The sequence below is a fragment of the Alexandromys fortis genome, unplaced genomic scaffold (genome assembly GCF_014885135.2).
Source record: "Alexandromys fortis isolate MF-2015 unplaced genomic scaffold, M_Fortis_MF-2015_v1.1 scaffold_91, whole genome shotgun sequence".
Classification (NCBI taxonomy): domain Eukaryota; kingdom Metazoa; phylum Chordata; class Mammalia; order Rodentia; family Cricetidae; genus Alexandromys; species Alexandromys fortis.
This window is the reverse complement of record NW_026067968.1, coordinates 5,407,488-5,428,267: the sequence shown is the minus strand read 5'-3', so window position 1 is coordinate 5,428,267 and position 20,780 is coordinate 5,407,488. Positions and strand designations below refer to the sequence as shown.

The 20,780-nt window shown below is 45.5% G+C and overlaps 1 protein-coding gene and 1 non-coding gene across 6 annotated transcripts in view; both read right to left on the bottom strand.

The window, feature by feature from the left end:
• Ppp2r5c (protein phosphatase 2 regulatory subunit B'gamma) overlaps positions 1-20,511 on the bottom strand; it is a 131,615-nt gene extending 111,104 nt beyond the window's left edge. For 3 of the 5 annotated variants that reach the window (XM_050154647.1, XM_050154648.1, XM_050154649.1), the window contains exons 1-2: positions 20,271-20,511; positions 19,644-19,709 (exon numbers count right to left, since the gene is read on the bottom strand). In XM_050154647.1, coding sequence (XP_050010604.1) covers positions 19,644-19,709; positions 20,271-20,297 — 93 coding nt within the window. In that variant the 5' untranslated portion in view covers positions 20,298-20,511. The remainder of the gene's footprint in view (positions 1-19,643; positions 19,710-20,270) is intronic. The other 2 variants (XM_050154650.1, XM_050154652.1) reach the window with 2 other exon arrangements.
• Positions 597-669, bottom strand: Trnak-cuu (transfer RNA lysine (anticodon CUU)). Its single transcript has one exon. It is a non-coding gene; the product is annotated as a tRNA-Lys (tRNA).
• Positions 20,512-20,780: the final 269 nt, after the last annotated feature.

Genomic DNA, 20,780 nt, shown 5'->3' with positions numbered 1-20,780 from the left:
CTGGAGGACAGGGCCTGTCCGCTCACGGTCAGTTTTGTGGGGCTCTCAGGAGTCACTGATGGAGGAGAGTCATCTGTCTATATGTTACTTTCATTGGTTAATAAAGAAACTGCCTTGGCCTTTAATAGGACAGAAAATTAGGTAGGCGGAGTAGGCAGAACAGAATGCTGGGAAAAAGAAGCCAAGTCAGGCAGTCGCCATGATTCTCCCATTCCAGACAGATGCAGGTTAAGATCTTTCCTGGTAAGCCAGCTCATGGTGCTATATAAAATATTAGAAATGGGTTAGATCAATATGTAAGAGCCAGCCAATAAGGGGTTAAAACTAACGGGCCAAGCAGTGTTTAAAAGAATACAGTTTCCGTGTAATTATTTTGGGTAAAGCTAGCCTTGGGGGTGTAGGGATAAGTCCCGTCCCTTAGGGGGCATGTTCGCCTCGGGCTAATGTTAGCCTATAAATTTGGCGAGCATGCTCCCAGACGCTGCTTCTGCTTTCCTGGTCTCCGCAGGAACGGTGGTTCTGTAAGTCTATTCCTCCATTAAAGCTGTATATATTTTTACAATCTGTCTGCATTCGCTTATGCCATTACATTTTGGCGCCCAACATGGGGCTTGAACCCATGACCCTGAGATTAAGAGTCTCATGCTCTACCGACTGAGCTAGCCGGGCGACCAGGAGCCGGGGTGCTGGGGATGCGGCTCCGCCGCTCCAATTACAACATGGGGGCGGCCGGGTGCCAGGAATGGCAGCCTGCCACTCCTAATACAACAAGTCACCAGCCAGGAAGGGCTTTTCTGAAGTAAGGAGCTCACCTCCACTCCCCACCCTCTGCCATGGCCTTGGCATGGTGTTGGGTCATTCACACAGAGGGAGGCAGGTACACAGAAGGTGCCATCCAGGGCAGTGAGCGGAACAACTGCCCAGGTGAGAACTGACCTTCTGTAAGAGAACTACAAATGAGGCGAAGGGGTGTGGTGTGGCAGTGATGGGAAGGTCTCCCTTTCTAATGGGCACTTTGGCTCTGTGGGCTCTGACCTTGGGAAGGCTTTGCCTTGAAGTATAAACAAGATATTCAGAGATTGGCTTGGGCAGGGAGCAGCAGCTAAATGTAGACAACTAAGTATCAGACACTCTGCAAAATCATTAGGGTTGGAGGACAAGCCAAGAGTGTGGGATGGGACTGGAGAAGAGACTCTGGGAGCTGTCTCCTTTCTGACTGAGGTAGACAGGGGAACTGAGTGGCAAGCAGCCCGTAAGACAAAGCAGTAAGTTCAATGTGACTGAGGTGACTGGGCACTGTCTGAGGTCCCATGTGGGGATGCAGTACACTTGGATGAACAGGCCACAGTTACGTATCCCTGCTTCTTCTAGAATGTATTCTATTTTCTTAAGAATAAGACTCAGCAGCTAGATTCATTTTCTTGTAGTCTTGGCCATTGGCTATCCATCCTACCCTGCCCATGAGACAAAATCTCACTCACCTTTCTCACTGTGTCCTGGTGCTCAGGACAGTGCTGTTGGACATCCACTAGACACTTGGGAAGGCCACTGGAACTGGTCATGTGATATCAGAAGTGAACAATTATCTAAGTGAGTTGCTCAAGACTTGGGAATGATCACCTGGCCGAAGAAGACACCGAGGGTGTCAGCAATAGTGGTAGAGAGGAGTGTGGCCTCATAGGAGGTGTCTAGCAGCAGCAGTCACGCTGGGGGTGCTGGTCTCCTTGAGGAGCATGGAAGAAGTTAGCAAGAGCTAAGATGAAGTAGGAGCCATGAGTAACATCATGGTGATATCTGGCTGGAGAGAAAGGAGAAAGGGCACAGGAGGCAGGAGCAGCTGTTTCCAGTGCGGAACGTCTGATTATGCCTGGTGCTGGCAGGACAGGGCGCACAGGAAGTGAGCCACAGCTGAGAGAATAGCTGGGCTGGGCTTAGGCCTGCAGAAGGGGAGGGAGGATGAACTGAGGCATGGATGCCAATCAGAATACATGAGTCTATGTGGGTAAATAGTATTAGGTCTACCAGGAGTCACTTGTAAAGGGAGATGAAGCAAGAATCAAAGTCTAAGGAGACGGGTGAGGTCAAAAGGGTCACCACAGAAAGGGCAAAAGCTTAGTACCTGGACAAATGAAGTGGCTCTAGACAAATACTCCTCCTTAGAGACCAGCCCATCTCGCTCACAGTCAGTCTTGGAACAAGCACTGCCTGAAGAGAAGTGGCCGTGAAGACCCCACCCGCTCTTCTCCCTATGTGCAGGTGAACTCGATGTTCCGCAGCACTGGTGCAGCCAGGCTTGTCACACCTGGCCACTGAGCCCACTTCTGGGTGATGACAGCACTGCCTTGATCCTCCTTCCCTGCACTCTCCACTGAGCAATTCTGCCTTCTAGAACCTTCCGAAGCTCTCCCTCCCTTCAGCTTTATGATGAACTGTAAAACCTGCTGCCACTTATCACGTGACACAGTTTGAGTACTTTTTGTCTCCCCCAAAGGGCCAGCCTGAAACTGGTCAAGATTTCAGTCTACCCACCAGCCCATCAGAGACAAAATGGAAAGAGGATCCACTTAACAAGAGATAGGACTACAATCTGCAAAGCGGGCTGGAGTGGGGTGGGAGCACAGAGGGTGGCTACTGCAGCACGGGACAGGCAGGTAGCTCTACTGTGGGGACTGTGCTGTGCACTGTAGGACGTTTATCCACTGGAAGACAAAAGTCCTGTTTTAGGTTGAGATAAGAATGTCGCCAGCATTACCGAATGTCCCCTGGGTGGGGTAGCAGGGCAAAATCACCCCAGGTTGAGAATCACATCTTTCAAAAATATGTGACTAATTTAATTTTATTAATAGCTAAATTGTAAGGGGAAAGAGAAAAGGAACCCACATGAGCAGGAGAAAGTCGTGTGCAGTAACAACCAAGTATAGCCAGGAGCTTGTCTCACCTGGACTAAAGCTAAGCACAACAGCAACCTGGGCATGTGTTCACTGCTCTTTTTCAAGGGGTATTGATGGTAGTTTGGTTCTGCTTAGGCATCTCTGAGTACAGGAAACATGCAAAAACTGGCAAATAGGGTCATAACAAATAAAGTTTCTACACAGCAAAGAAAACAGAGTGAAGAGACAGCCCACAAAAAGAGAAGAAATGTCTGCCAGCTAGTCATCTGATAGAAGGTTAATATCCAAAATGCATATCAAATAAAAACAAAACATACCAAAAGCAGGCAATGCAATTAAGAATGGGCACATGATCTGAATAGATTCATCTCAAAAGAAACAGAAATGGCCAAAAAGTATGTGAAGTTACTTTGCGACATTAACAAGCTACAGTTTCACCTCAGAATTGTGAACACACATGTATACACACACGTTCGCATACATGCACACACACACACACACACACGCACACACACAAACACCTCAAAGCTAATGAGGATGTGGAGGAAAAGGAGCCTGCACACTGCTGGTGGGAATGTGAGCTAGCACTATTATGTAGAACAGAACTGTGGTTCCTCACTAACCTAAAAATAGCTCTACCATATGATTCAGCTATCTCACTTCTGGTTCTATATCCTCAGGCAATCAAGTTACCTGCACACTCGGGTTCCTGCAGTGCCATCAATGACATCACGATGTAGGATCTGCCTAGGTGCTCATAAACAGACGACAGATGCACATGGAACACTACTCACTCGTAAGTAAGAATAAACCCTACCATTGACAGTGACAAGGAGGGAACTGGAGGTGCACTGTCTCTGTCATATGTGGAAGTTAAAAATGCTCTTGGCCTGAATATAGAAGAGGGATTAACGGAAGTGAAGGAAGGGAAGAAGTCAAATATGATTACCACACACCATCACTGTATGCAAATACTGTGATTAGGGGGCTGACCCCCATTAATATGCTCTAGTTGTGCATGTTAGTACAAAAAAGCCCTTATTGCAAAACACACATTTGGCTCCATTCACCTCAGGACAACCTGACAAGAGGAAGGAGAGCGCTGGAAGAGCAGGCGGGCAGCACTCTGGTGAAGTCACAGCCAGGTGGGAGGACTCTGGGAGACAAACTTTCCCCCTCATTCCCGTATACAGGAAAAGAATTCATAACAATTTTAAAAATCCCAGATTTAGTCTCACTACTTCTAGATGAGACTAGAGTATAAAGCTCCTCTTTTCTCTCTCTGTATTCTGCTTCCAGACTTCCCTTTATGAACCCTAGTCCTGCCGCACAACCCTCACTTCAGGCATGCTGGTACTCTGATTCTCGCATGTCCCCTGAACTGGTGCTGTGTCAGCGCCTGCCCCCTGTATGTGACATGCCTTGTCTTCTCACCCCACTTTCACCCCAACCCAAGCTTCTCAGACACTTGACCTTGGGTACTGGTTCAGGATTGAAGTTTTCTCTGCCTCCTCACTGAGGCTGCCATGTCACTATACCCTTGTACTCTGAGGCATTTCCCCTCACGGACCACATCTGGAACCACTGTCTATAGGGATGTTCAGCTCTGTGCATCAGAACAGTGTCTCATTTTGCTTCCATCTGGCATCACTCTACTTGTTGATTCTCCTCTACTGTGTCCACCCTCCATATAACTGCTTGTACACACAAAGTGCACATGCCTGCAGGCACTCAAACACTTACTCTATGTTCCAGCAATGCCAAGTGGCTTGTTTTCCCAGACTATATTTCCCAAGCTATTTTTGCATGTCTGTTAACATCTTTTAAAATATAATTTTTGTTAAAATAGTATAATCTGACTGACATACTGGTAGGTTAGACAGAACTAACAGTCAAGACTACCCTGTGGACAAAAAAAAAAAATATAGGCAGACAATGGACAGAGCTAGGGCAGCTGGACAGACACATGGGAAAGAGGAAAGATGAGTCTCCAGCCCATAGCATATAGAAAATCTAATTCAAATTACATCGAAGACCCAAAATACAAGCGGTAACAGAATAAACTTGCACAGACGCACAGAGAGATGCCCTCAAGGTCCTGGATTTGACAGCAAGTTGCTAACTACAATGAAAAAAACAAAACAAAAAAATAAATTGGATTTCATTAAAAAATATATCTTGATAATGCCAAAGGCACTATCAAAAAAGTAAAAGGCAACTAATAAAGACAAAAGATTTGTGAGTTGCATAAATGGTAACAGTCTCGTAGCCAGAACACAAAAACTTCCCAATAACTCAACAAGAGGAAAACAACAGACTTAAAAAAGCAAAGGAGAGGCTACAGCCACCACCTGCCTGGGAGCGCCAGAGGCCCAAGCCACCAACCAGCCTAGGTGTGCCCACCGGAGGCTCTGCTCTGCCTGCACCTGAAGGAGCTTTCAAGGGAGACACAGCCCCCAACTACACCGATTGGAGGAAGAGAGGGGTAGACAACAAGCTAAGAACATGGTCAACAACATAAAGAGCAACACAGTACCACCAGAAACTACTGGCTTTACAACAGCAACACCTGAACACCCCAACAGAGATGACAAAAAAAAGACCTTAAAAATAACTTTATGAAAATGATTGAGGCCCTTAAAGAAGAACTGAAAAATTCCCTTAAGGAAGAGGAAAAGACAAACAAGAAGTTGGAAGAAATCAACAAATCCCTTAAAGAAAACAAAACAAAACAAAAAAGCAAACAGGTGAAAGAAATCATTCAAGACTTGAAAACTAAAATAGAGATAATAAAGAAAACACAAACTGAGGAAATTCTCGAAGTGGAAAGTTTGGGTAAATAATCAGGAACCACAAATGCAAGCATAAACAGCAAAATACATGAGATGGAACAGACTCTCAGGCGTTAAGGTGCGACAGAGAAAATAGATTCATTGGTCAAAGAAAATGTTAAATCTAACAAAAGATTAACACAAAACATCCAGGAAATCTGTGACACCATGAAAAGACAAAACCTAAGAATAATAGGGGTAGAAGAAGAAGAAATCCAGCTCAAAGGCACTGAAAATATATTCAACAAAATCAGAGAAGAAACCTTTTCCAACCTAAAGGACACGTCTATGAAAATACAAGAAGCATACCAAACACCAAATAGACTGGACCAAAAAAAAAAAAGTCCCCATACATACAGTATAAAGAAAGAATATTAAGACCAGCAAAGGAAAAAGGCCAAGTATCATATACAGGCAGACCTATCAGAATCACACCTGACTTCTCAATGGAAACAATGAAAGCCAGAAGGTCCCTGTCAAGTGTTATGCAGACATTAAGAGACCATGAATGCCAGCCCAGACTTCTATACCCAGCAAAACTTTCAGTCACCACAGACAGAAAAAACGAGATATTACATGATGAAACCAGATTTGGAAATACCTAAGCACAAATCCAGCCCTACAGAAAGCACTAGAAGGAAAACTTGAACCCAAGGAAATCCGCTACATCCACAGGAACACAGGCAACATATGATCTTACAGCAGCAAATTCCAAAGAAAGGAAAACACACATAATACCAACACCACCAACAAAAACTAGCAATCACTGGTCATTAATATCCCTTAATATAAATGGACTCAAATTACCTATAAAAAGACACAGGCTAACAGACTGGATATGAAAACAGAATCCATCCTTCTGCTGTATACAAGAAACACAACGAACCTCAAAAGGACAGACATTACCTCAGAGTAAAGGGTTAGTTAAAAAAAAATTCCAATCAAATGGACCTAAGAAACAAGATGGTGTAGTTATCCTTATATCTGACAAAATAGACTTCAAACTAAAATCAACCAAAACAGAAAAAGGACATTTTATATTTGTCACAGGAAAATTCTATCAAGAGGAAATCCCAATCTGAACATATAGGTCCCAAATGCAATATTTGTAAAAGAAACATTACTAAAGCTTAAATCACACATTCAGTTCCACACACTTAATAGTGGGAGACTTTGACACCCCACTCTCACTACTGGACAGGTCTTCCAGACAGAAACTTAACAGATAGATGGACCAATGGAATTGAATTAAAGACCCTGATATTAATCCACAGATCTATGAACACCTGATTTTTGACAAAGAAGCTAAAAATAGAAAATAGAAAAAAGAAAGCATCTTCAACAAATGGTGCTGGTATAACTGGATGTCAACATGTAGACGAATGCTAATATACCCATATCTATTACCATGCTCAAAACTGAAGTCCAAATGGACCAAAGAACTCAACATAAATCCAGTCACACTGAACCTCATAGAAAAGAAGGCAGGAAGTAGCCTTGAACACTCTGACACAGGAGACCTCTTCCTAAATATAACACCAGTAGCACAGACACTGAGAACATCATAATAAAATGGGACCTCCTGAAACTGAAAATCTTTTGTAAAGCAAAGGACACGGCCAACAAGACAAAACAGCAGCCTACAGAATGGGAAAAGATTTTCACCAACCCCGTATCTGGCAAAGGGCTGATCTCCAAACTAGACAACAAACTTCCAAATAATCCAGTTAAAAAATGGGGTACAGAGTTAAACAGAAAATTGTCAACAGAAGAATCTAAAATGGCCAAAAGACACTTAAGGAAATGCTCAATATCTTTAGTCATCAGGGAAATGCAAATCAAAACAACTCTGAGATACCATCTTACACCAATCAGAACAGCTAAGATCAAATACATTGTTGACAGCCTATGCTGGAGAGGATGTGGAGTAAGAGGTACACTCCTCCATTGTTGGTAGGAATGCAAACTTGTACAGCTGCTATGGCAATAAGTATTGCAATTTCTCAGAAAATTAGGACTCAATCTACGTCAAGTGGTAACTTTTGGGCATATACCCAAAGAAGCACAATCACACCACAAGGACATTTGTTCAACTATATTCATAGCAGAATTATTCCTAATAGCCAGAACCTGGAAATAACCTAGATGCCCTTCAACCAAAGAAAGAATAAAGAAAATGTGGTACATTTACACAATGGAGTATTATTCAGCAGTAAAAAAAAAAAAAAAAAAAAAAAACAAGGACATCATGAAATTTGCAGGCAAATGTATGGAACTAGAAAAAAAAAATCCTGAGTGAAGTAACCCAGACTCAGAAAGACAAATATAGCATGTACTCGCTCATAAGTGGATATTAGACATAAAGCAAAAGATAGCCAGCCTACAGTCCACAACACCAGAGAAGCTAGAACCCTCCTCCAGAAATAGAAGGAAGCAGATATAGAGATCCACAATTAACCACTGGGCCGAGCTCCAGGTGAAGAGAGGGACGAGTGATAATATTAACAAAGGGGTCAAGAGCATGATGGGGAAACCACAGAATCAGCTGATCCGAGCTAGTGGGAGATCACTGACTCCTGACTGACAACTGGGGAACCTGCATAGGACCGAACTAGGCCCTCTGAATACAGGTGACATTGGTATGGCTTGGGCAGTATAAGGTATCCTGGCAGCAGGACAAGGATCTAACTCTAACGCATGAATTGCCTTGGTAGAGCCCATTGTCTATGTAAGGATACCTTGCTCAGCCTAGGCATGGGGGAGGAGGGATGATGCAAGAACCTGATCCTGCCTCAACTGGGGGATAGGACAGTCTTCGCTGACTTCCCAGGAGAGGTCTTAATGTCTCTGATGAGTGGATGGGAGGTGGGGAGGAGAGGGGGAAGGGGAAACTGGGATTTGTATGTAAAAAAATTAATTTTAAAAGGGGAAAAATAACAAAAAAGGGAAATATTTAGGGTTGAAGAAATGGCTCAGCAGTTAAAAGCATTTGATACTCTTCCAAAGGACTCCTATTCAGTTCCCAGCACCTACAATGGGTGGCTAACCATCACCTGTAACAAGTTCTAGGGGATCTGGTACCCTCCTCTTGCCTCTACGGGTACCTGTATGTGGCACACATACACATTAAATAAAAATTAAAACTAAGCATTTTTTTTTAAAGAAGCAAAGGACTTGAACATTTCTCCAAAGACATGCGAATGGCCAACAAGGGGTACAGGGAGAGGTGCTCACCGGCGTCAGCACAGGCAGGAATCTGGAACAAATGGAAAACAGCAATAGCTGGCAAGGATGTGGGGGGAAAGTTGGGGTTCCTCAGTAAGTTAAACGCACAATTACCAGACGACCTCGCAGTCCTACTCCCTGGAAGACACCTACCCATCAGGACTCAAACAGGCACACAGAAAAGCATGCTGACACATGGTTGACAAGCTGGGCATCCTCCGCTGATGCAATAAGGCGTGTTACAGCCTTAGGATAGTGTGATCCAGGCAGAAGAGGAACGGCACAGATATGAAGACAAATCTACTGAGAGCAGACTAGTGCCTGCCAGGTTTTGGGGAGAGGCTGCTTGGTGTCTGTGGGCTTCCTGGAGCTCAAGCTGAGGAAATGCTCTGGAAGGAGGTAGTGTTGCTGTTGCTCTGACCTCTGGCATCCTTTACCCTTCTGGGCTTGCTGCTACGAGCAGCTGTGGCTTAGTGAGTGCCAGTGTGGCTCATCACTGACGTGGGCTGGACGGTGAGTGAGGAGCAGCAGGGGCTTCTACAGGCCAGGAGCTCACTCATGAAATAAAGAGGCCAGTTTTAAAACTGACCTCTGTGGAGGAGTGTGTGCTGTTTGCTGCCTGGCTGGGGGAAGTTCTTGGAGATTTGGTTCTTCCCTCTGGCCACTGTCCTGGATTGGAGACCATAGCAAGCTTGTTTTGATCTACTTGACAGCTGTGTGAGAGGCCCCAAAATTTCCCTTGGCCTCCTTGCGTTTGACATACTAGTCCCAAACATGGTGCTGCTTATCAAATCTGAATCGAAATAACTGATCTTTCCCATTGGAGTTCTTAGTGCAAACTATGGTCACCACCTGCCTGTGAACTGAATCTCTGCATGTGAACTGCATTTGTCTATGAATTGCATCTCTGTCTGTGAACTGCATCTGTTTGTGAACTGCATTTGTCTGTGAATTGCATCCATCTGTGAACCGCATCCACCTGTGAACTGCATCCGCCTGTGAACTGCATCTGCCTGTGAACTGCATCCACCTGTGAACTGTATCTGTCTGTGAACTGCATCCATCTGTGAACTGTATCTGTCTATGAACCGCATCCGTCTGTGAACTCTATCTCTGTCTGTGAACTGCATCTGTCTGTGAGCTGCATCTATGGGGAACCCTGGGTGGCTGCAGGATGACCTAAGGTATCTTGAGGAACAGAGCAGTTGTCTTCCTGACTTCCAGGGCCCAAGAGCTAGGATTCTGGAGCCATCAAGGGGAAGTTCTTGAGTGGAGGGAAAGCAGGACTGTCAGTCCCCATGGGGACTTGGGGCAATAAGAGACACAGGCAGGCCCTCTGCTGACTTGCTATGACCACAGTGGAGAGAGAGGCAAATGGCTACAGCCCTGTGTCTTCCCAGCAGCCATTGGGAATGGTGGCACAGGCTACCATAGAGAAACAATATAGGTATCAAGACACTTCTAAAGTCTAACTGTCACTTTCATTCCCACAAGCAACCTCCTAAATGTGGAGTGAAATAAATCAGGGCAACAGAGAACATGGGTGCTTGTTAGTCTCTGCACTTCAAAACTACTCATTCAACCAAAAAAAAAAAACGGGTTTGAGACAAAGCCTCACACCTAAGCGTCTTACCATACAAGAGGTTGTTTTTCCTTCATTCAAACTGTGCAGTTCTAAAAATTCATAACTACATGTAAGATGTTTATTGTGCCATTGAGCAGGGCCAAGTCATTGGAACCTCAAGAAGTTCATGATGCAGAATGGCGTCAAACACAAGGATGCTGTCTGCACTGAGCTAACCAGAGCTGGCTGCAGATGAGGGTCCAAGGATGGCAGCATAACCGACCCTTCTCACTTTCTCTAAGTGTTGCCAGCTGCTTGGATTCGCCCCTCACCCCTGAGAGGAAAAAAGCTATGCCCCTGGGCTACCCTGCCCTACCTCACCTGCTTTGAGACAGTTTTGTTGGAAGGTGTGGCCATTCGCTCACCACCATCTAAGGCTGCTCTCTCCTACAATAGCACAGTAAGCGGCTGTGACAAACCGTGCAAATATTTCAGGCCGAGGACAGTTATATCTGGACCTTCACAGAAAGTTTTCTTTTTCTAGGCCAACAGTTCCTGCTGAGAGGTGGAAACAGAGAGGAAGGAGGGTGTTCTGATCAGTGCTGGCCATCGTTGAGCTTAGCAAATCTGACAGCCCTGTTCCCAGTGGTAAGGAAGGAATCACAGAGCTGTGACATCTAGGAGCAAGGATACTGAAGAGTGTGTCATAGGTGCCCCTGTAGAAGAGTTCTCTCCTTAGATTCATCTTCAACCAGGAAGCTGAGGAGAGAGGATGTGGTCTGGCTCCATGGATCCCCAGAGGAGAGGTTGTGGAACCTGTTACGCTGGAAGGCGGGAGGGAGATGACTTTTTCACCCCATGTTGTACATAGCCACCTTCTACTGTATCATCTATGAAGAACATGAAAGAACTGGGTGTCCATGAAAGAAAAACACATTCTCCAGAGAAACCTAACTGTCTAGGAAACTGAGGCTGTTGGTGAAGGGCCTGGTCCCACCCAGTAAAGTCTGAAGTCAGCTCCACTGAGGTCTTGAAAATGAGTGGTCAGCGATAAGCTGCCAAGACCAGACCTCAGCCAGCTGTGCTGGTGTTACATCCCTGTGTATGTATGCAGAGAGCACTTTCATATCACGTCTTCCCTGGTGCACAGCAGCTCAGCAGCCAGGTCCAGTTATTCAAACCCTGCAGTCACCCGCTCTCACTTTCTTGCTTCAAATGCCTATCACCCTGGGATGAAGCTCCCACCCTGAATGTCAACTCCTTTCTAAGACTGTCCCTGACCACCTAAAGCAAGCTCAGTGTGTAGTGAGGAGGATATACTTCTGTGCTATTTCAACAAAAAAGATTTTTTTCCAGGGCTGAGAATCAAACCCAGGGTCTAGTGCACAGTAGGTATACAGGCACTCTACAGTGAACAGCCCCAGCTCTTGTATTATTTCATTTTCAACCATGAACTTTTTTTTTTTTTTGGATTTTCGAGACAGGGTTTCTCTGAGGCTTTGGTTAACCATGAACTTTTTGACTAAAAAAAAAAATACAGACCTATAAGAAACTGTCTGCAAGAATAACTGTGACACTGTGTAACTCCTCTTGGGTCTCTCAAGGTTCCTCGACTAGGGAAATGGAGTCTTCCTCATGTGTAGATCTGGGGCCATGGACCCAACCCACTCCTTCCCGTCTCACCAGGGCACCATCTTTTGTGTTTCCTTCTTTCTTTTCCTTTTGTTTTAAACCTATCTTCTTCTCTTACCAATTTATCTTTTCTTCATTTAAATTTTTAATATGAAACTTGATAAATTGTATTATTAAAGAGAAATAATGAGGCTAAATTTAATTACATTTACTCATGTTAGAAGTAGTTGTGTAAAATATTGTCTGGCTACAAGTCAACTCTGCCCCACGGGACTCTCTCAGATACCAGACATATTCTGCATCTGCTAACTACTAGCTACTTGTGGCTACTGTGCACCTGAAATGTGGCTAACACACCAAAGAACTTGATTTTAAGTTTAACTTTCACCACTTCAGGTTGAAATGAAATCATTTGATGTGGCCAACTTCCGAGCTCCTCCCTGGATCAAAATTAGCATTTGTCAGCACTAAAGCCTGTAGGCGTACAGGGTGTGTGCTAATCTGTGGTTGTAACTCTTCTTAACAAAAATACAAAAAGATAAAGGAAAGACTAGTGTATCCTCGAGCTAAGGTGAGCTAAGGTAAGGCATTTATTCTCTTCCTTAAGATTCTAGGACTGTTCTCTGACTCCCCCAGATGGAGAAAAAGGATGCTGTGGACTGAGATGTGGCCCTTCTCAGGGAGGCTAAGGAAGGGCTGAGACAGTGGTGCCCACCCTGTCCTCAGGTGGGTCTCTCCGTTGTGGAAACACTCTCGGATAGTTTCTTCCAAGATAAATACACTCTTCCCTTCACTGAAACGTTCAGAGTTGTCTTGTACCTCAAGAAGACATCCCGTGACCCATGTCATTGGCTGGGCAGTTAGTCGGTGAACAGCTAGCTCCTCTACAAAGTCAGGAAAACAGCTGCTGTGTCCCGGCAGAATGCATGCACTCCCTCTGCAGCTGCCTGTGCCTCCATGTTAGGTAATTTCTCCCACCTCTAACCCCAGCTCTGTCCCGGGGACCTTATCCAAGGCTGCAGCTGGCTCTTCCTAGGAGATGGCCCCCAGCTAAGCCCCTCCATTCAACACCATCAAAGTGGAACTGGCTAAAAACTCCCAATTACAGACTGTTCAGAGGCATCAGGGTCACGTGTCATAGTACAGAGCTAATGCGTGGTTCTTAACAGGTCAGGACTGCATTAGTCTTTTCATCCTCCCCAATCCTCAACACCATGCTCATTCATACAGGACCAAAGATACCCAGGCCAGAAATCATCATTCATCCACCCATCCATGAAGTGTACTATTTTACAGTAAAAATATATTCTACTAAGAAAAAGTCCTCACCAGGTGGTGGTGGTACACGCCTTTAATCCCAGCACTCAGGCAGAGACAGACAGATCTCTGTGAGTCTGAGACCAGCCTGGTCTACAAGAGCTAGTTCCAGGACGGGTTCCAAAGCTAGAGAGAAACCCTGTCTTGGAAAACAAACAAACAAACAAAAAACAAAACAAAAAACAAAGAAAAAGTCCTCAAATAAATGTTAATTAGGAACTAGAAACACATTTCAGTGGAAATTCGAAATTAAAACAGACTATATAGGCAGATAAGATATATTTACCACTGACCTTTTTTTAGTAAGGTCTACAATTATTCTTTTTTAAAGCAATTTTCTGTTGCTTAAAACTTTCACAAAACATCAGAAAAGTTCCAGGTGTGGTGGCACATGCCTATAATTTCAACATCAGGGTGACTGAGGTAAGAGGCTAGACTGGGCTACATAGTAAGACATTGTCTCAGATATAAAGATAAATAAAAAGTCCTAAGTGTCAATCATCTAAGCTAGTACAATGTTATTTACTTAAAATAAATAATATTGAATGGAAATTCTGCACTGAAATTCCTTTGGGTATCAAAAATAAAGTAAATAATAATTAAAAGTCATTTATATAACTTGCAAACAGTCTAAGCGACTTGAAGCTCTCCTTTTCCTGGCACTATTTATCTAAGTACTGAGGACTGACCATAGGGCCTTTGCCTTTCTAGGTAAGGGCTCCATGACTGGTCGAAATTCCCAACCTTCTAAGCACTTTTTAAATCCAACAACCAAATATTTCAGCCGGGCGGTGGTGGTGCACACCTTTAATCCAAGCACTCGGGAGGCAGAGACAGGCGGATCTCTGTGAGTTCGAGACCAGATTGGTCTACAAGAGCTAGCTCCAGGACCGGTTCCAAAACCACAGAGAAACCCTGTCTCGAAAAACCAAAAAAAAACAAAACAAACAAACAAACAAACAAAAACCAACCAAATATTTCTCGACTGCTGGTCCTAACTGACACACGGAGAGCACAAAGACGAAGCACAGGTTGTGTTGAACAGCTGTCCTCAAGGGCCTCAGCTAGTCAGGGATGCGGGTTACAGGAAGGCATGGCAGCTTAAGGCCATATATTACAAAAGTGACAGCAAACCAAGTTTAAAAGACAAAAAAAATACGGCCCAAGAAAAGAAAACCTTTCCCTGAACTGAAGAGATGACTGAGTTAAGAGCACTTGTCATCCTTGGAGACCTGGGTTCCCTCCAAGCACCCACACGGCAGCTTACAAACTCCTAGAATTATTTTGTCCCCTATGGGCACTAGGCACACACAGTGCACACACACAAATGTAGGCAAAACACTCACGGACATACATAAAAACAAATTTTAAAAAAATCAAACCTCTTAAATTTCAGAATGGATGGATTTGAGCTGTTGCTAAAAAAAAAATGAAGGCTTCTGTCAACTTTTTGGAAGACGGTAAGACAGAAAGGGATTCTTTGTTGAGTTCTTTTATCTTGTGTGCGTGTGTGCCAGAGGTCAGAGGACAACTTGCCTGAGTTAGTTCTCTTCTACCATGGGTCCCGGGGGCTGAACTCTGGTTGTTAGGTTGGACAGTAGGTGCCTTAACACACTGAGCCATCCTGCCAGTCCTTGGAAGGTATTTGGAAACAGCTGTCCTTAAAGTGTGTCTGCAGCTGCCACCGAAGGTCCCTTCAGATGCTTCAAGGGATCCAGGAAGCCAAACTGTCTTCATAGTAAATTAGACATGGCTTAATGACTCCTTTGAAGTCTCATGTTGTGAAGATTTTTGTGAGCTGTGCATGTGCTAACTGAATGTAGAGCCAGGCAGCTAAAGAGATTCACAAAAACCTAGAGCAGTGCCCTTCTTTCTCAGTGAATTGTTTTAAAAAGTTATTTTCACACAAATGCTATCTTTGTTAGCATGTAATGAGTATTATTGCTATTATTAGCTGAATTGATGAATACTTAAATTTTTTCAGTTTTAATTTCTAATATGAAAAATATGGGTAGCTAGCTGTAACCCACCTACGTAAAAGCTGTTTGGGTTCCCAGTGCCTCTGAGGAGTATAAAGGGCCCTTCCTTCCCTTTTGTCTGAGCACTGCTGTTCTACATGGAAGCATAACCGGGAGAGAGCACCAGACACACTCTAGAGGCAAGTATGCGTACACTGTAGAGCTCTTTTCCCTGTTGTGGCTCAGCAGGGGCCAGTCCGTCCTCTGGAGATATTAGCAGTCTTTGTCACTGGCATTTAGTAGGTGAGGTCAGGATGAATACACACAGCCTGACAACAGCCTCTACGAAGCACCTGGCTTGGTACGGCCCATGTAGACTATGCACTGGTGGTCCATGGGGCTTCAGGGGTCCCACCTCTCAGCTTACATGTGGATAGAGTAGGAACTAGAGGAAAGGGTACCTTCAGGAAGAAGCAATTTCTGAGGCCCCAAAGGCAGGCAACCTGGAACAGCCAACCGCTAACAGGTCCCAAGCGTTCCCATGTGAGGTGGCACCCAAGCACTGGGCAAGGAAGGGCCTTAGGCCTGAGAAGGGCCAATCAAGGTAAGGCTGAAGCCAACCTATGGATGGAGGCTTTGGCCCTTCCACAGAGGGTGTCAGATAAGTCACCATGTGGCTCTTTCTAAACCACTCCCATAGTCTCTTCCAATTTATTCAAAAAAGATGCCCGATCCAGAGACATGAGCAGAAAGCCCCTGGTTAATTTTAAAAGATACTTTTCTAAGTATCTTTTATGTTTACTTTCATGTTTACACATAATTGTTGTTCTGTTACTAAATTAATAATGTTTGTAAATTTCAGTTTTAATGTATAGAAAACCATTATATACCAGTCAGTACAATGTGATCCCTAACAAGGCTCATTCTCCCTTGCTCCCGGATGCAAAGGGACAGAATAATCAGAAAGGGAAACGATGTCAAAATGAGCTATCAAGTCTGAGGGAAGATTGCTCAGGCTTCTTTCCGAGCACTGGCTGTTACATAAGAGTTTCTGGAGAGACTTTCCCACAAAACTAAGCTGAGCCGGGCATAGGAAGTACACACAGAGAACCAGACTCACACCGCTTTTAATGTGCTGGAGCAAATCATTTATAAAAATCTTCAACACATTTTAAAACGTCAACTTTGGACAAAGTACACAGATCTTAAAAAACACAAGACAACACAGCAACACTATCCAACGGCCTGACCCTGCAAAATCAATGTCCAGATCCCAGTATAATCTCTTTAAGATTTTAAGTGTTCATAAAAATGTGCCTAGTCATGGTCCTCTATATCTGAATGCTAATTAGTTCTCTCTGTCCAACTCCACAAAGTTTTCCAACTTCAAAAGGCCCATGGATCAGCTGTGGCTGTCAGTTAAAGATACCATACAAAATAAACCTGTATCTAGCACTGGACAGAAATGTTTACTTTCAGGACACGTGGGAATAAGCAACAAGTCCAACTTTAACATCCTATCTGACAGAGGAAAAAAGGAAAGAGAAATGTACTAACAAGGCAATGACGAGATTTCCAGAACAAGGCAAGAACTGTCCAGCACTCTAAAGGGATTTGTCACTATACTAATCTTTAACAGTATTTATACATATATAAAACTATACCACCTTTAACAGTGTTTATATACCTATCATATGTATATTATATAAACCAAAGACCAGACCACCTTTAACAGTATGTCACTATACTAACAGATCTATCCTGCTATACATCTTACAGGGCAAAATTTCTTAGGAAAAGTAGGACCTAATCTGTCCCACATAGTGAAAAATGGATCCCAAAATCTTTAGCTCACTAAGTTGTCTTAGAGATGAGGCAACACATTGCACAAGGGGAGTGAGGGCATCAATCGTGGCGAGCAAGAACCAGCATTTTTGTTCTCTAACTTCCAGCTCTGCAATGTGTCTCATTCTGTCTCTCACTCTAGGACTTCCCTTCCTCATGAGGAAGCCTACGTTCTAGCCCAAAGTATCCTGGTATAAACTGCTTGATGCCTTGTGTCCTGTGTGACTGGGGGACCACCAGCCAAGTGTCTGTAAGGACTCTAAACATACTTGACATGGCTAACTTCTTGAATCTCTGCTGGGATTATCCCCTAAGTCTCTGGTAGCTCATCCATGGCTAGGCACCTGCCCTGTCCGCTTCTCCAGGCTGTGAGGCCTGAGTGTTTCAACTGTCCAGACTCAGAGCCACCTTTGTGGGGCAACGTGAGCAACTGCTGCTTGTGGAGGGGATATGAAGTTAGAAGGGCTCAACGAGCAGCACGGGAATACCAAACCTATTTTAACTGTTCAGGTTAAAATAGTCCAATTCAGAGCAATAGAAGAAAAGTGTGTGCAGTAATGACTTAATTCACTCTCTGAGTCAATCATATTCCGTAAGTGGGTGGGACTAGAAAAGAATAGGGCTGAAGGCTGAGGGGAGGAAAATCAGAAAGTAGAAGTCAACCCAGAGTTCACAGGAACTAAAGCACCTTGATTTGTATTCCTGCAAAATAATGTATGCAGGGGTCTGCCAAGTATCATGCTTAGTATGCCACGTTGCCTCGGGTCTCCTTCCGAGGAAGGAGTGGAGTGCCCAACATTTCAGTGCTTTTCAGTGGTCATTTCAAGCTCTGTGGCTCCAGTTCTTAGACAGCTGCATTAGAAAAGATACAAAAAGACAACTGGGGCATCACACTGGACATGGCAGGCCACACTCAAGAGCCCTACACAGCTGCCAGTAAACTCCTCAATGCACTTCACAGATACTTTCTTACACAGCACTGGCATGGGCATTTCTGAACTGGGATGGGTTTTTCAGGCCAAAACTCAACATTATCTGCCCTATCCTTACGGCAAGGTTCATTTCAGAGAAATGAGACACACATACTGATATTTCTCTGCGACCCCCAAGAGGAATGGGATACAGGTATGTTTGAGCAAGGAAGGTTTGGGGACCAGTAAGAAGTTTTAGCAACAAAGAAAGCACACAGCGTATACCCCCAAAGAGCAACTACATTTCATGTAAAAATTGCTGAAGCGCTGGCTCTGGAAGGCAGTCAAACACAAGCGCTGCCACAGGAAAACATCACGGTCTGCTGTACAGAAAGGGCAGGCAAAGACTGGCACAGACACTCCTAACTACTGGTATTTCAGGAACCTTTTGGATTTCTGCTTTCAGCTCTAGGGAGGGAAACAGATTTGCTGGGATGAACCACCTGCTGCAGAGGAGGGAGGCTTAGAACACACCACATGAGAGGGGAAGACAACCTGGAACGAAAATAACCCCTGCAGATATCGGCAGTTAACTACGTTTCCCAGGCAGAGCTGAACTCTAAATTCTAATGCGGTTTGCAGGAAGGAGAGGCCTAACGCTCACAAATTAAAAATGTCTGTGGTAAGATTTCGAAGATCCAGTTCTGGAGAAGGAAGACTAATGAGAAGCTTTTAAAAACTGACCCAACAGAGCTCTGAGATCCTTGGCCTGGGGCACTCTAGTTCCAAGACAATGAGATATAAGAGAAGGCAAAAGAAAGGGGCGACTCTGCAAATGCCCCCAAGGTATAAAACTCTACTAAGGAACACAGATTCTCCCAAATGACCCAAGTGGGCATTCTAGCTAGAGGGGAAATAAGCCAAAGCCAGGAAGCAAGGAAAGTCAGAACTCACCAGTGAGGATAGGGACTGGAGAGAAAAGAAACACAAGACTGTAAAAAGTACCCAAATTAGAGATGCCAAATAAATGCCAGCACTACGTGGTTGAAGAGGCCTCAAGGGAACAGATATCGGCAGGGGAAGCCTGCCTAGGACACCAACTAGAGAGACTGCATCAAGGAAAGCAAGGGCCACGGAAGAGTCACCCAGAAAGGCGCCGGATAACCAGGAAAGGCCGGAGGGGCTGACCCTAAAGCTAAAAGGAATATAAATTTGAGGTAGGGGCTCAATTTAAGACAAGTTCACATGGGAAGGCTTGCTAGGTCAGAGGCAGCAAATTTATTTTTAAAATGTCAGCTTTATGGCGTGCACTTTAATAAAAGCGGGAAAAAATAAGTAACATATGAAAACACTTCAAAAAGTCTCAGACAGGCACACATTTTATGAGACTTTGGTTTTCATTACCCTGTGTGTTAGACCCTAGATTAAAAGCTGCTCAGGAAAAGCAATGAGTATGTGACACCAGTTACCTCTGGCTCTGCTGTGTCTTGTCCTTCTTTTGAACCTTTTCCACTTTTCATCGGTTTTGGTGGTTCCTGAGAAACGTCACAAAAAAAAAAAAATCAATTAGTGGTCTCAATATGTGGACCGCTAAGCATTGGCTCAAGTGCCCTTTCCAAACTGATTCATAGCAGTGAGAGCTTCTGGTGGCTTTAATATGCCAGCAGCAAACTACATCATATGGAATACAGACACAGTACCAGAAGCCTTCAGATTCCGTTTCTCTTCATGTTCTTCGTCTAGGTTGGGGGGGTGAAAACTCCAGGCAGGGACAGATCAACTCAATCTTAGGCAGGGATCTCGGCCCATCCCTTTCTTCCTTCCCACCCTTAAACCTCACGAGTGAGGGTTTCTGGGGCGAGTCTGGAAGACTCCAGCACCCCAGCCCCCGCCAAGCACAGCACTGCACGGAGCATCCGCCGCCACCCAGAGCGACACCTCAGCGCCACCTCAGAGCCTGGGCGGCCTCCCCAGCTCCACGCAATCCTGTCAGCGCTCTGGGCCCGCCCGCGAGCCTGGACAACCTGCCGCCCCGCCCCCACCCGCCAACGCGGGGACCCCCCGTCCCGGTCTCGGAGACCCCCGCCCCGACTCACTTTCTCCTTCTTGTTTTTATTCGGCATGGCTGGTGCGGGCCGCCGCCGCCGCCGCCCCTGCCGCCGCCCGCCGCCACCGCAGCAGCAGAAGCGCCCCCGGCCCAGCCGTCGCGCCGCCCCGGCCGCCGCCGCCGCCGCTGCAGCCGCCGCCCGGGGACTGAGTCGCTCGTTCGCTCTCGCTTCCCCTTTTCCAGGCTCCCAGAGGCTGCGGCAGCCGCGGCGGCGGCGGCGGCGGCGGCAGCGGCGGCGGCGTCTCTCCGCCCCTCTCCCGGCAGGCCCCGCCCCCGCGCCAGGCCCCGCCCTGCGCCGGCCCCACGCCGCCCTCTCCCCGCCCCGCCTCCCTCAACGGCGTCACTCCATTGGCCAATACGGCCTCACGTGCCTTAACGCTCCGCAGCGTCGCCCCGCCCACTGCGCGGTCGGTCCCCACCCCCTCGGTGCCGGTCGGCTCGTGTGCGGCTGAGTTGCCCGGGTCTGAAGGGTTTGGTGGGGCCAGCGGGAAGGAAGCTG